This window comes from Mastacembelus armatus, chromosome 12, assembly GCF_900324485.2.
Source record: "Mastacembelus armatus chromosome 12, fMasArm1.2, whole genome shotgun sequence".
Taxonomy (NCBI): domain Eukaryota; kingdom Metazoa; phylum Chordata; class Actinopteri; order Synbranchiformes; family Mastacembelidae; genus Mastacembelus; species Mastacembelus armatus.
The window spans coordinates 19,455,530-19,472,066 of NC_046644.1; the positions used below are offsets into that span (position 1 = coordinate 19,455,530).

At 40.4% G+C, this 16,537-nt stretch overlaps 2 protein-coding genes across 2 annotated transcripts; both read left to right on the forward strand.

The window, feature by feature from the left end:
* The first annotated feature begins 4,997 nt into the window (after positions 1 to 4,997).
* Positions 4,998 to 7,179, forward strand: LOC113124445 (tripartite motif-containing protein 16-like). Its single transcript, XM_026297304.2, has one exon. It carries the CDS (start codon positions 5,099 to 5,101, stop codon positions 6,764 to 6,766), a length of 1,668 nt encoding a protein of 555 aa, XP_026153089.1. The 5' UTR covers positions 4,998 to 5,098; the 3' UTR covers positions 6,767 to 7,179.
* Positions 7,180 to 12,216: 5,037 nt separating this feature from the next.
* Positions 12,217 to 15,040, forward strand: LOC113124225 (tripartite motif-containing protein 16-like). Its single transcript, XM_026296758.2, has one exon. It carries the CDS (start codon positions 12,248 to 12,250, stop codon positions 13,940 to 13,942), a length of 1,695 nt encoding a protein of 564 aa, XP_026152543.1. The 5' UTR covers positions 12,217 to 12,247; the 3' UTR covers positions 13,943 to 15,040.
* Positions 15,041 to 16,537: the final 1,497 nt, after the last annotated feature.

Sequence of the window (16,537 nt, forward strand, 5' to 3'; positions counted from 1 at the left end):
TGTCCAGGGTGTACATCTGCTTTTCATCCAAAGAGAGCTGGATAAGCTCCACCAGATCCCTGTGACCCTAAATAAGTGGGTATAGATACTGGATGGATGGTTTTCTCACTTCATTTTGTTGAACACTGTCTATATTCCATTTCAGACATGAAACATGTAACAGTGACTGTTGTTACACTTGTGTTTTATTGATGAATGTTCACATTTCTTTTCCAACTTGTGAAGGTCTGAATATCTTACTGTAAAAACTGTTATTAAACATTTTCTGAAAATGCATAAATGTAGTTTGTTGCTTTGCAGCATAACTGAGTACATTTGGTGGTAAGTATCATTCTTTAGTGCAGTTTTGCAGTACTAGTACTTTACTAAATATTCCCATGTTAAGCTACTTTATACTTATAGTTATGCTACATGTGCATGACTATAAGTATAAATTATTTATGAGCGTGTACCACAGCTTGTCTCATTTTAAGGACATTTTTATTAATGATTGGTTTTAAACATTTCTTGTAAATTGATTCAAACGGGTTTCCTCACTCTGTGATGGACTGGTGACCTGTCCAGGGTGGACCCCTGCCTTTCTCCCAAACAGAGCTGGTACAGGCTCAAACAGATCCCCTTGACTCTAATTAGGAATGCGCAGGAATAGATATTGGATGGATGGGTTTCCTCACTTAATTTTGTTGAACGCACTTCTAAATCACAATTGGGATTACTTGCAGTAGACTGGGATTCACTCTGGTCTTTAGCTACTATGATATTTCTCTTTCACTGATCATCCATCCATACATCCATCCATCTTCTTCCGCTTATCTGGGGCCAGGTCGCGGGGGCAGTAGCCTAATCAGGGATACCCAGACTTCCTTCTCCCTGGACACTTCCTCCAGCTCTTCCGGGGGGACCCCGAGGCGTTCCCAGGCCAGCCGGGAGACATAGTCCCTCCAGCGTGTCCGGGGTCTTCCCCGGGGCCTCCTCCCGGTGGGACATGCCTGGAACACCTCCCCAGGGAGGCGCCCAGGAGGCATCCAAAACAGATGCTCGAGCCACCTCAACTAACTCCTCTCGATGTGGAGGAGCAGCAGCTCTACTCCGAGCTCCTCCCGGGTGGCCGAGCTCCTCACCCTATCTCTAAGGGAGCGCCCGGCCACCCTGCGGAGGAAGCTCATTTCAGCCGCTCGTATCCGCGATCTTGACCTTTCGGTGATGCCCAGAGCTCATGACCATCAGTGAGAATAGGAACGTAGATTGACCGGTAAATGGAGAGCTTCGCCTTCCGGCTTAGCTGCTTCTTCACCACAACGGACCGGTACACCGACCGCATTACTGCTGCCGATTCCCCGATCCGTCTGTCAATCTCATGTTCCGTCCTTCCCTCGCTCGTGAACAAGACCCCAAGATACTTAAATTCCTCCACCTGAGGCAGGATCTCTCCCCTGGCCTGGAGATGGCAAGCCACCTTTTTCCAGTTGAGTACCATGGCCTCGGACTTGGAGGTGCTGATTCTCATCCCTGCCGCTTCACACTTGGTTGCAAACCGCCCCAGTGCACGCTGGAGATCCTGGCTTAATGGAGCCAATAGGACAACATCATCTTCAAAAATGATCTATAAATAGAATTAAATACTATAGATATAAGTAAAGGTACATCCATCAATCATAGAGAAAAACACAGGTGGTATGTAGTTTTTTTTAAGTGTTCAGGGACAATACCATATTTTCTGGACTACAGGTCACACTTTTTTTACTCCTCTGGTTTGTCCTGCAAATTATACATCAAAATTGCTTATATGTATATATTTATAATGATTTTGTCGAGTAACCACTATCTTTAGATGGCACTCTTGACTTTATTGAAGATAATATTGTACCGCCGAAAAAGTAAAAACATTTATGTTCATACTAAACTCTAATTCCTACTGTAACACAAGTGAAAATGCTGCCCAAAACAAAGAGCTATACTGCAGAGTTCAAAGTGCAGGTAATAAAGTCTGTATCTGAAACTAAGTTTGGAGTGAGTCTCAGCATCCAGGCAAACCAGAGATGAGGTGGAGACGCTTTTTCATCTCCCCCACCCCAATGTTGATGCAATTGTTTAATGTTACTTGACACAGATGAATGAATATCGCAGTGCACTTCTGCTTGTTGTTATGCCTAGCCTACATTCTTCATAGGCTAATTTAACTATAATTAGTATAATTAGAAATGCAGCTTATACACCGAAGCGACTTATATGTGTTTTTTTCTGTTCAACACGGCTGTTTTTGCTTAAAAGCGACTTATACTCAGGTGCGATTTATAACCCGGAAAATACGGTATGTCATTTCAGACATGGAATATTTAACAGTGACTGTTGTTACAGTTGTGTTTTATTGATGAATGTTCACATTTCTTTTCCAACTTGTGAAGGTCTGAATATCTTATTGTAAAAACTGTTATTAAACATTTTTTGAAAATGTATAAATGTAGTTTGTAGTTTGTAGTTTGTTGCTTTGCAGCATAACTGAGTACATTTGGTGGTAAATATTGTTCTTCAGTTCAGTTTTGCAGTACTAGTACTTAAGTATTCCCTTGTTATGCTACTTTATACTTATAGTCAAGCACATGTACTTAGAGTTAAATGCAGGTTAAGGTTTTACATACAAAATATTGTTATAGATGAGCCTACCAGCTGCATGTAAAGTCGTCCATTAACTTGAAGATGAAAATGCAACTAATACAGAGGAATAAGTGTTTAATGTATAAAGAATCATTTGATTTAAATTTATTTTCTCTCAAAAAGCAGCAGAGAAAAATCTAAAATGTCTATATTTACTGCAGTTTATTCAAAATGAATGATCAAAATAACTATATAATCAGGAATAACAAAGCTTAACCAGAACTTATTAAGATAATAATGTCTAAAAATCTCTTGTGGCTTAATATGACAAAGTCAATTTGTCAAAACGACACATGGAGTGAGAGAGAGACAAGACTTACTGACCTTTATGAAGTCCCACTCAAAGACAATGCATTTCTTCAGTAGTGTGTATTGACTGTGGCGGACTTCTGGATGATTGTACCCGTCTTCTTAGAAAAACCCTTTGCCCCACATGGCCTTTGTTCCTCTCTCTGGGTTGATACCAATGACATGCCTGAAATCAGAAAAGTCTGACATCAGAGACTGAATAAAATGTGTGTTATTGTGAGAATGTTTCATGTTTTCTGTTGTGCTGTGACTTGAATTATTTGTGTTACCCAACTCTATGTTCTGCTACTTATTTTTGCCAAAGAACTGACAAGCTGGCAGGGAGATTTCTAATCAGTGGATTGAAAAGCCAATGTTTTCCCCTCTCTGATGTGTTTTAAATGAGATAAAAAGGACTTAAAGATCTCACATCTTCCTCTGCAGAAGTGACATGTTAGTTCAACTTCACCACACAGTTTAACGAGGCCTAGCCACACATTTGTCCTTATTTTTGTAAGTGCGACACTTAAAAGTTGAAAGTTTTTAAGAAGTCCAACTGCAGTCTGGCTAAACACAGCTAAAAGTCAAATTAGGTGTTAATTTATGGGTCCCCAGGTGCCTTACATAGGCCACTATAGAGCCACAATTACAACCACAGACCTGACAGTGAAACTTTTCTGCTGCCAATGTGAGAAATATTGAAATATCTTAACATTAGCTCACACAGTTACCAGACTATTACATCTGAACATCATTTCAAATAAGTGTCGACACTTAATCCAACATTTTATGTATTGATGTTAAAATATGTCAACAAAGGCTGCTTTTCTATATCAAATGTCACTTTATGTAATTTACAGAATAACTAATGTTAAACCTCCTTCTACCTGCTAAATAATCCCACCATTCAAGTTTGTCGAGCTAACGCTAACTTTGCGTTATTGTCGCAGTATTTGGCGCTAACGTTACGAAAAAGGGCGCAAAAGGCTAGCAGCTAGCTACCTAGCAATAGCCGCTAACGCTAACGTTAGCAATCTTGAATGTTTGAGAAGATTCACGAATAATCCAGATTTGTCAAAAGTGTCTCATAAAACAGACGTAAATATAAAATAAGATAAATATCTGAGGTAACGTTCCTCAAATCTCAGCCTCAGTGACGAGTAGTTACCGTTTCAACGTTAAGATTAGCCAGACATCCATTTGAGCATCGTCTGAGTCCCAGCGTTATTTTTGCTGAGTCACGATACCAGCGGGAAAAGCACTATTGTTTTTCATCACCGTCGAATTTATTGATCCAGATCGATGCAGATGAATCAGGACTTCCTGTTCTCCAAAGTGAGTCCTCCTGGAAAACTGCTTTCTAAACCGCTTTTACAAATCCCCTCAGAGGATTTCCTGTTGGAAAATTAATTTGGACTTTTTTCTAATGCAAAATTAAATGTTTGACGAATTTTGACAGAACTGTAATTTTAGGATGAAACGAAAATGCCAATTTATCACCAAACTCCAAACTTCTATGTGCAACAGCCAGTGTCCATAAAATACTGGACTGTGATTTCTAACATTAAGGCACAGTGTTAATTCTTCAAATGGACCAGTACAAAACTGTATTACAGGAATACAGTAGGTTACTGTTGGAAATTGGCTGTCGATTAACAGCAATTGATTACAGAGCAGCTGATTGATCATTTACATGTTAACCTTTTAACCTTTAAACCTTTTAAATAAACAGATCTATGTAGCCTACCTAAGCTAATTATCTTGTTTTTTTCAGCTGCAGCTCAGCATCATGATGGGAAACTGTCCCACCTGGTCCTCAGGGACGCAGACAAAAATGGCTGCCCCATTGGGACATCTAAGAGTTTCTATCTGTGATCACACAGTTTCTCAACAGGCCACTGCTCTTCCTGGACTGAGTCACAGCCTGATAATCCTCCCTCCTCTCTCACACACAGCAGCTCCACCTTGTTCAGTTATTTCTTGTTCCCTCCCTTCAGATCTACAGTTTGGAGATGGGTGTTACCAACATGGGGGAAGTGCAGGAGCTGACAGGCCCCATTCACTGCACAGACACATGTTGTTTAGATCAGAGCTCAAACTAGTTTCACTTCCTTAGAAAGTGAAAGTCACACAGTCACTGACACTAAGAGGTGAAATGGCGCAAAAAGGAGTTCAGCTGGACCAGGAAACCTTCTCTTGTTCGATCTGTCTGGATCTACTGAAGGATCCGGTGACTGTTCCCTGTGGACACAGCTTCTGCATGACCTGTATTAAAACCCAGTGGGATGAGGAGAACACCTACAGCTGCCCTCAGTGCAGGCAGACCTTCACACCGAGGCCTGTCCTGGTGAAAAACACTGTGTTAGCAGCTTTAATGGAGGAGCTGAAGAAGACTGGACTCCAAGCTGCTCCTGCTGATCACTGCTATGCTGGACCTGAAGATGTGGCCTGTGATGTCTGCACTGGGAGAAAACTGAAAGCCCTCAAGTCCTGTCTGGTGTGTCTGGCCTCTTACTGTGAGAAACACCTCCAGCCTCATTATGAATCTCCTACATTTAGAAAACACAAGCTGGTGGAGCCGTCCAAGAAGCTCCAGGAGAACATCTGCTCTCGTCATGATGAGGTGATGAAGATGTTCTGCCGCACTGATCAGGAGAGTATCTGTTATCTCTGCTCTGTGGACGAACATAAAGGCCACGACACAGTCTCAGCTGCAGCAGAAATGACTGAGAGGCAGAGAGAGCTCGAGGGGAGTCGACAGAAAATCCAGCAGAGAATCCAGAACGGAGAAAAAGATGTGAAGGTACTTCAGCAGGAGCTGGAGACCATCAATGGCTCTGCTGATAAAGCAGTGGAGGACAGTGAGAAGATCTTCACTGAGCTGATCCGTCTCCTGGACAAAAGACGCTCTGATGTGAAGCAGCAGATCAGATCCCAGCAGGAAACTGAAGTGAGTCGAGTCAAAGAGCTTCAGGAGAAGCTGGAGCAGGAGATCACTGAGCTGAAGAGGAAAGACGCTGATCTGAAGCAGCTCTCACACACACAGGATCACATCCAGTTTCTACACAACTACCCCTCAGTGTCAGCTCTCAGTGAACCTACAGACTCATCCAGCATCAATATCCGTCCTCTGAGATACTTTGAGGACGTGACAGCAGCTGTGTCAGAGCTCAGAGATAAACTACAGGACATTCTGAGGGAGAAATGGACAAACATCTCACAGGATCTGACTGAAGTGGATGTTTTACTGTCACAACCAGAGCCCAAGACCAGAGCTGGATTCTTACAATATTCACAGGAAATCACACTGGATCCAAACACAGCACACACACGTCTGTTATTATCTGAGAGGAACAGAAAAGCAACAGTAATAAGTCAACAACAGTCTTATTCCAGTCACCCAGACAGATTCACTTATTGGTATCAGGTCCTGAGCAGAGAGAGTCTGACTGGACGTTGTTACTGGGAGGTGGAGTGGAGCGGGAGAGGAGTTTCTGTAGCAGTCACATACGAGAATATCAGCAGAGCAGGAAACTCAAATGAATGTCAGTTTGGAAATAATGACAAATCTTGGGCATTAGATTGTCGACAAAACAGTCCTGAATTTTGGTACAACAACATCAAAACACCAGTGTCAAGTCCTCAGTCCTCCAGAGTAGGAGTGTATCTGGATCACAGAGCAGGTGTTCTGTCCTTCTACAGTGTCTCTGAAACCATGACTCTCCTCCACAGAGTCCAGACCACATTCACTCATCCTCTCTATGCTGGACTTTGGTTACATTACAGCTATGAAGACACTGCTGAGTTTTGTAAACTCAAATAAACAGAAAGTTCATCTTCTGTTTTCTTGTTCCGTTGGTGTTTGAGTCTGTAGGTGGCGCTCTGACTTTGTGGTTGTAAAATGGAGATTTACTTTCAGCAGAGACCAGAGTTATGAGTGGAGTCAGAAAAACAAGAACAGCTTGTATTTGGGAAATTAGTTTTGAACTTTTGCTTGAAAAATTGTACCTATAACACGGTTTGTCTCATTTTAAGGATATTTTTTATCAATGATTGGTTTGAAAAATGTCATGTGAAATACTTTGAATGGATTTCCACACTTTGCAATGGACTGGTGACCTGTCCAGGGTGTACATCTGCTTTTCATCCAAAGAGAGCTGGATAAGCTCCACCAGATCCCTGTGACCCTAAATAAGTGGGTATAGATACTGGATGGATGGTTTTCTCACTTCATTTTGTTGAACACTGTCTATATTCCATTTCAGACATGAAACATGTAACAGTGACTGTTGTTACAGTTGTTTTATTTATGAATGTTCACATTTCTTTTCCAGCTTGTGAAGGTCTGAATATCTTACTGTAAAAACTGTTATTAAACATTTTTTGAAAATGTATAAATGTAGTTTGTAGTTTGTTGCTTTGCAGCATAACTGAGTACATTTGGTGGTAAGTATCATTCTTTAGTGCAGTTTTGCAGTACTAGTACTTTACTTAAATATTCCCATGTTAAGCTATTTTATACTTATAGTCAAGCACATGTGCATGACTATAAGTATAAATTATTTATGAGCGTGAAACACAGCTTGTCTCATTTTAAGGACATTTTTATTAATGATTGGTTTGAAAAATTTCTTGTAAATTGATTCAAACGGGTTTCCTCACTCTGTGATGGACTGGTGACCTGTCCAGGGTGGACCCCTGCGTTTCTCCCAAACAGAGCTGGTACAGGCTCAAACAGATCCCCTTGACTCTAATTAGGAATGAGCAGGAATAGATATTGGATGGATGGGTTTCCTCACTTAATTTTGTTGAACGCACTTCTAAATCAGGATTGGGATTACTTGCAGTAGACTGGGATTCACTCTGGTCTTTAGCTACTATGATATTTCTCTTTCACTGATCATCCATCCATACATCCATCCATCTTCTTCCGCTTATCTGGGGCCAGGTCGCGGGGGCAGTAGCCTAATCAGGAATTAGGCCGAGCTCCTCACCCTATCTCTAAGGGAGTGCCCGTCCACCCTGTGGAGGAAGCTCATTTCAGCCGCTTGTATCCGCGACCTCATTCTTTCGGTGATGCCCAGAGCTCATGACCATAGGTGAGAGTAGGAACGTAGATTGACCGGTAAATCGAGAGCTTCGCCTTCTGGCTTAGCTGCTTCTTCACCACAACGGATCGGTACACCGACCGCATTACTGCTGCCGATGCCCCGATCCGTCTGTCAATCTCATGTTCCGTCCGTCCCTCACTCGTGAACAAGACCCCGAGATACTTAAACTCCTCCACCTGAGGCAGGATCTCTCCCCTGGCCTGGAGATGGCAAGCCACCTTTTTCCGGTTGAGTACCATGGCCTCAGACTTGGAGGTGCTGATTCTCATCCCTGCCGCTTCACACTTGGTTGCAAACCGCCCCAGTGCATGCTGGAGATCCTGGCTTAATGGAGCCAATAGGACAACATCATCTTCAAAAATGATCTATAAATAGAATTAAATACTGTAGATATAAGTAAAGGTACATCCATCAATCATAGAGAAAAACACAGGTGGTATGTAGTTTTTTTTTAAGTGTTCAGGGACAATACCATATTTTCTGGACTACAGGTCACACTTTTTTTACTCCTCTGGTTTGTCCTGCAAATTATACAGCAAAATTACTTATATGTATATATTTATAATGATTTTGTCGAGTAACCACTATCTTTAGATGGCACTCTTGACTTTATTGAAGATAATATTGCACCGCCGAAAAAGTAAAAACATTTGTACTCATACTAAACTCTAATTCCTACTGTAACACAAGTGAAAATGCTGTCCAAAACAAAGAGCTATACTGCAGAGTTCAAAGTGCAGGTAATAAAGTCTGTATCTGAAACTAAGATTGGAGTGAGTCTCAGCATCCAGGCACACAGCTGTTTTTGCTAAAAGCAACTTATACTCAGGTGGAATTTATAACCTGGAAAATACGGTATGTCATTTCAGACATGGAATATTTAACAGTGACTGTTGTTACAGTTGTGTTGTATTACCATTTATGAATGTTCACATTTCTTTTCCAGCTTGTGAAGGTCTGAATATCTTACTGTAAAAACTGTTATTAAACATTTTTTGAAAATGTATAAATGTAGTTTGTAGTTTGTTGCTTTGCAGCATAACTGAGTACATTTGGTGGTAAATATTGTTCTTCAGTTCAGTTTTGCAGTACTAGTACTTTACTTAAGTATTCCCTTGTTATGCTACTTTATACTTATAGTCAAGCACATGTACTTAGAGTTAAATGCAGGTTAAGGTTTTACATACAAAATATTGTTATAGATGAGCCTACCAGCTGCATGTAAAGTCGTCCATTAACTTGAATATGAAAATGCAACTAATACAGATGAAAAAGTGTTTAACGTATAAAGAATCATTTGATGTACATTTATTTTCTCTCAAAAAGCAGCAGAGAAAAATCTAAAATGTCTACATTTACTGCAGTTTATTCAAAATGAATGATCAAAATAACTATATAATCAGGAATAACAAAGCTTAACCTGAACTTATTAAGATGATAATGTCTAAAAATCTCTTGTGGCTTAATATGACAAAGTCAATTTGTCAAAACGACACATGGAGTGAGAGAGAGACAAGACTTACTGACCTTTATGAAGTCCCACTCAAAGACAATGCATTTCTTCAGTAGTGTGTATTGACTGTGGCAGACTTCTGGATGATTGTACCCGTCTTCTTAGAAAAACCCTTTGCCCCACATGGCCTTTGTTCCTCTCTCTGGGTTGATACCAATGACATGCCTGAAATCAGAAAAGTCTGACATCAGAGACTGAATAAAATGTGTGTTATTGTGAGAATGTTTCCTGTTTTCTGTTGTGCTGTGACTTGAATTATTTGTGTTACCCAACTCTATGTTCTGCTACTTATTTTTGCCAAAGAACTGACAAGCTGGCAGGGAGATTTCTAATCAGTGGATTGAAAAGCCAATGTTTTCCCCTCTCTGATGTGTTTTAAATGAGATAAAAAGGACTTAAAAGTTCTCACATCTTCCTCTGCAGAAGTGACATGTTAGTTCAACTTCACCACACAGTTTAACGAGGCCTAGCCACACATTTGTCCTTATTTCTGTAAGTGTGACACTTAAAAGTTGAAAGTTTTTAAGAAGTCCAACTGCAGTCTGGCTAAACACAGCTAAAAGTCAAATTAGGTGTTAATTTATGGGTCCCCAGGTGCCTCACATAGGCCACTATAGAGCCACAATTACAACCACAGACCTGACAGTGAAACTTTTCTGCTGCCAATGTGAGAAATATTGAAATATCTTAACATTAGCTCACACAGTTACCAGACTATTACATCTGAACATCATTTCAAATAAGTGTCGACACTTAATCCAACATTTTATGTACTGATGTTAAAATATGTCAACAAAGGCTGCTTTTCTATATCAAATGTCACTTTATGTAATTTACAGAATAACTAATGTTAAACCTCCTTCTACCTGCTAAATAATCCCACCATTCAAGTTTGTCGAGCTAACGCTAACTTTGCGTTATTGTCGCAGTATTTGGTGCTAACGGTACGAAAAAGGGCGCAAAAGGCTAGCAGCTAGCTACCTAGCAATAGCCGCTAACGCTAACGTTAGCAATCTTGAATGTTCGAGAAGATTCACGAATAATCCAGATTTGTCAAAAGTGTCTCATAAAACAGACGTAGATATAAAATAAGATAAATATCTGAGGTAACGTTCCTCAAATCTCAGCCTCAGTGACGAGTAGTTACCATTTCAACGTTAAGATTAGCCAGACATCCATTTGAGCATCGTCTGATTATTGATCCAGATCGATGCAGATGAATCAGGACTTCCTGTTCTCCAAAGTGAGTCCTCCTGGAAAACTGCTTTCCAAACCGCTTTTACAAATCCCCTCAGAGGATTTCCTGTTGGAAAACTGATTTGGACTTTTTTCTAATGCAAAATTAAATGTTTGACGAATTTTGACAGAACTGTAATTTTAGGATGAAACGAAAATGCCAATTTATCACCAAACTCCAAACTTCTATGTGCAACAGCCAGTGTCCATAAAATACTGGACTGTGATTTCTAACATTAAGGCTCAGTGTTAATTCTTCAAATGGACCAGTACAAAACTGTATTACAGGAATATAGTAGGTTACTTTGGAAATTGGCTGTCGATTAACAGCAATTGATTACAGAGCAGCTGATTGATCATTTACATGTTACTGATGACACCTGCCTTTATAAAAACATAGAAAACATTTTAATTCACCTGATAGTTAAACTTAGCATCAACACTGACTTTATGTTAGCGCAGAGATTGATCAACTTCCCAGATAGAAAAAGTTAATTCAGCATCGAGTTTTGATCACAAAGGTTGTTTTATGTTTAAAACTGAAAAAAGACACTTTGAATCAATGTTTTTATGGCAGTCACAGTTTAAAGGTTAAAAAATTACATCGAATAAACATTGTGCTTGTGTCATGTATTGTCACAATATTGTCTTTTTATTTCATCATATTTATCTGTTTATTATTTCATTGAGGGTGTTTTTGTCAGAAATAAAATTAAACCTTTTAATTGAACAGGGCGTCCATTGTCAGATCATTGTCGCGCTCCAGATCCATGTAGCCTAGCTAAGCTAATGTTTACTAACGTTATCAAACATAATTTAATCTATTTAACTGATTCTTATTTCTTTTCTGTTTTTGTAGTAGTGTAATAGTGTTGATAGTGTGTGTAGTTATTGTTGACTTTGCTGACTGAATGTGATCAGCTAAAAATTGCACCTTGGCAGAAGATCAATAACAGTCTATGGTCTAATGTTAAAATCTGAAACTACAGCCAGGAGACAGTTTTGTCTTGTATCTTAAACTTTTCTTTATAATCTTGTTTCTTTCAGCTGCAGCTCAGCATCATGATGAGAAACTGTCCCACCTGGTCCTCAGGGACGCAGACAAAAATGGCTGCCTCAGACAATATGGCCCCAGTGTGACATCTAAGAGTTTCTATCTGTGATCACACAGTTTGTCAACAGGCCACTGCTCTTCCTGGACTGAGTCACAGCCTGATAATCCTCCCTCCTCTCTCACACACAGCAGCTCCACTCTGGTCAGTTATTTCCTTGTTCCCTCCCTTCAGATCTACAGTTTGGAGATGGGTGTTACCAACATGGGGGAAGTGCAGGAGCTGACAGGCCTCATTCACTGCACAGACACATGTTGTTTAGATCAGAGCTCAAACTAGTTTCACTTCCTTAGAAAGTGAAAGTCACACAGTCACTGACATTGAGAGGAGAAATGGCGCAGAAAGAAGCTCAGCTAGACCAGGAAACCTTCTCTTGTTCGATCTGTCTGGATCTACTGAAGGATCCGGTTACTATTCCTTGTGGACACAGCTACTGCATGACCTGTATTAAAACCCAGTGGGATGTGGAAGACCAGAAACACATCTACAGCTGCCCTCAGTGCAGGCAGACCTTCACACCGAGGCCTGTCCTGGTGAAAAGTACCATGTTAGCAGCTTTAGTGGAGGAGCTGAAGAAGACTGGACTCCAAGCTGCTCCTGCTGATCACTGCTATGCTGGACCAGAAGATGTGGCCTGTGATTTCTGTACTGGGAGAAAACTGAAAGCCCTCAAGTCCTGTCTGGTGTGTCTGGCCTCTTACTGTGAGAAACACCTCCAGCCTCATTATGAATCTCCTACATTTAGAAAACACAAGCTGGTGGAGCCGTCCAAGAAGCTCCAGGAGAACATCTGCTCTAGTCATGATGAGGTGATGAAGATATTCTGCCGCACTGATCAGCAGAGTATCTGTTCTCTCTGCTCTGTGGATGAACATAAAGGCCACGACACAGTCTCAGCTGCAGCAGAAAGGACTGAGAGGCAGAGAGAGCTTGAGGGGAGTCGACAGAAAATCCAGCAGAGAATCCAGGACAGAGAGAAAGATGTGAAGGTGCTTCAGCAGCAGCTGGAGATCATCAATGGCTCTGCTTATAAAGCAGTGAAGGACAGTGAGAAGATCTTCACTGAGCTGATCCGTCTCCTGGAGAAAAGACGCTCTGATGTGAAGCAGCAGATCAGATCCCAGCAGGAAACTGAAGTGAGTCGAGTCAAAGAGCTTCAGGAGAAGCTGGAGCAGGAGATCACTGAGCTGAAGAGGAAAGACGCTGATCTGAAGCAGCTCTCACACACACAGGATCACATCCAGTTTCTACACAACTACCCCTCAGTGTCAGCTCTCAGTGAACCTACAGACTCATCCAGCATCAATATCCGTCCTCTGAGATACTTTGAGGACGTGACAGCAGCTGTGGCAGAGCTCAGAGATAAACTACAGTACATTCTGAGGGAGAAATGGACAAACATCTCACTGGCTCTGACTGAAGTGGATGTTTTACTGCCACAACCAGAGCCCAAGACCAGAGCTGGATTCTTACAATATTCACAGGAAATCACACTGGATCCAAACACAGCAAACACATATCTGTTATTATCTGAAGGGAACAGAAAAGCAACATTAAGGAGAAAACATCAGTCTTATTCCAGTCACCCAGACAGATTCACTGATTACCGTCAGGTCCTGAGCAGAGAGATTCTGACTGGACGTTGTTACTGGGAGGTGGAGTGGAGCGGGACAGGAGTTTCTGTAGCAGTCACATACAAGAATATCAGCAGAGCAGGGGAGTGGAATAAATGTGTATTTGGATTCAATGACAAATCTTGGGCATTATTTTGTCGACAAAACAGATATGATTTTAGGTACAACAACATCAAAACTCCAGTGTCAGGTCCTCAGTCCTCCAGAGTAGGAGTGTACCTGGATCACAGAGTAGGTATTCTGTCCTTCTACAGTGTCTCTGAAACCATGACTCTCCTCCACAGAGTCCAGACCACATTCACTCAGCCTCTCTATGCTGGACTTTGGTTTTACGACTATGACTATGACTATTACAACTATGGAGACACTGCTGAGTTTTGTAAACTCAAATAAACACAAAGTTCATCTTCTAATTTCTTGTTCTGTTGGTGTTTGAGTCTGTAGGTGGCGCTCTGACTTGGTTGTGAAATGGAGATTTACTTTCAGCAGAGACCAGAGTTATGAGTGGAGTCAGAAAAACAAGAACAGCTTTAATTTGGGAAATAATTTTTGAGCATGTGCAGAGAAACTAGTTTGAGGTCAGGGGTTAAAATATTTTACTATTTACATTTTGATAGACGTATTTTCAACTTGTCAATCATCTGTGAAGAACTTTGAATTATACTAAGTTGTATCAAAGGTGCTGTACAGGTAAAGTTTGGTTTAGACGTCTGTGGGGCCGTTCCAGCTCCAGTAAAGATGAGTCGAGCACAAAGACAAGTGAGCCAGCAGACGTCTCACAGAAGAGCACAGGAATGCTGACAGCACCCCTGGGTGTTGCAGTCAAAGCCTTTAAGTCGTTGTCGGGTAGATAATGGTCGTGTTCTCTCCTCCCCTTTCCTCTGGCAGTGGAGACACATCTGTGACGCTGTGAGGAGGTTATCAATAGATGAAGGAATCAGCTCTTTGTTTCTTTCTTCATCAACCTGTTTCTTCATATTTTGTTGGTGATAATTAAACAATAATCAATAACAGTAATCGATTATATTGTTCTTGTCTTCAGTGATTTGTTTTTTGGGGATTCTTCCAGTTTGAAAATCAGACTGGGACTGTTTGTCTCATTTTAAGGACTTTTTTTTAATCAATGATTGGTTTGATAAATGTCATAAATTGGTTCTAACTGGTTTCCTCAACTAAGTTTGTTGAACACTGTCTCAATCAGGACTGGGATTACTGGACCAGTAAGCTGTAGACTGGAATTCACTCTGGTCTTCACCAATTATGATATTTATTTTTTATTGATCAACCATATTGAGTTAAATATTGTACATATACATAAAGACACATCCTTGAATCACAAAGCACAGGTGGAATGTAGTTTTTTCTAAATGTTCAGGGGGAAATATGTCATTTCAGACGTGGAATATGTGACAGTGATTATTTATCTGGAAAAATAACTAATCAATCAGACACAGGTAAAGTGTAAATAAATGTGTGTTATAGTGTTAAACAGCAGTGAGCTTCATTTTTATCAGTCTTGTACAAAATGTGATTTAAAAATTTCAGACCTTTATTAGTCGATGTTGTTCATATGATCAATAACAGAAAATAAAATCGGCTCATGGTTGTTATAACTGTCTGTTTTATTAGTAATTACGAATTTTCACATTTCTTTTCCAACTTGCAAAGGTCTGATTAGCTTTCTGTATAAACTGTTATTCAATAACTTGAAAAATATATGAAATATAGTCTGTTTTGGTTTGTAGTGTAACTGTGCATTTATTTAAGTGTTGTACTTAAGTGAAGTTTTGAGGCACTTGTATTTAAGCATTTCCATGTAAAGGTTTGTAAAAAAAAGCAGGTAATTTAAACAGGGCGTCTATTTTCAAATCATTGGCTCCAGATCCATGTAACCTAGCTAGCTAATGTTAGGTTAGCTAACGTTAGCCAAGATAATTTAATCTATTTAACTGATTTCTTATTTCTTTTCTGTTTTTGTAGTAGTGTAATAGTGTTGATAGTGTGTGTGGTTATTGTTGACTTTGCTGACTGAATGTGATCAGCTAAAAATGGCCCAGCTAATGTTATGCTAAGGCTAACGTCGTTAGCTAGCGAACACTATAGACTGTATCATATATCAGGCTAATGGTATATGCTAATCACAGCTAACTAGCATAGCCAGGGTTTAGCTGTTAGCTGCAAAGAAACATAAACAGAGTAAAGGGATGTTCTGGAGAAAATTATTTTGCTTTGAAATATATTTGTTATTTCAGTGAGACAGAAATGGAGCCAGTTTGATTTACTTTAATCTGATTTTCATTTCAATATAAATTCAGATGTTGATGTTGAATGAGTTAAGTGGTTTTTGTGCGGATTTGTTCTAGTTCCCAGGACCATGAGTCGTGTTCTTTAAGAGTCTTTCCTCCACAGGTGGAGTAACGTGTTAAGGTTAACTTAAGCGCTAACGTTAGGTCAGGTTATGGACAGGTGTCTTAGTGAAAACTTCATTAACTGTGTTAGTGTGAGATTGGCTGCTGTCGTCAGAGAAGATGAACAAATAGAGCTGGTGTTTGGAGCACATTCACCTTCTTTGGTCACCCTGCTCTAACTTCACGCTGTAACGTTACCCATGATGCTAAACTAGGACAATTTCCTACAACCTCTGATACATATTTGTAAAAATGTGGACAGCTCTTGTTCTATGGCTCAGCCATGACACCCACTGACATAATGTGACTTCATTACTAAAAAGAGAGGAAGGAGTGTGTGAGTGCTCAGCTTTTGCAGGGGAAATCTGCAAGTTTGGCTAAAAAACTGAACACTGGTTAGTGCCATGTCCAGAGCTACTAAGGCTGATGTTAGTAATGTTATGTCTCAACTGAACAGACAGGTGTGTGTGATGTTTGTCATTTTCTATTTAATCTGTTAAGGCTGCTCCCTTGGCCTTGATGGGTGGGGGGGGGCATCTGGGTTAAGTGTCAAAGGTCACTTGTGGACTAGTCCTTTAAC

What these genes read in the sequence shown, in the direction of transcription:
- LOC113124445 (XM_026297304.2), top strand. Translation starts at nt 5,099, where the DNA reads ATGGCGCAAAAAGGAGTTCAGCTGGACCAGGAAACCTTCTCTTGTTCG.
- LOC113124225 (XM_026296758.2), top strand. Translation starts at nt 12,248, where the DNA reads ATGGCGCAGAAAGAAGCTCAGCTAGACCAGGAAACCTTCTCTTGTTCG.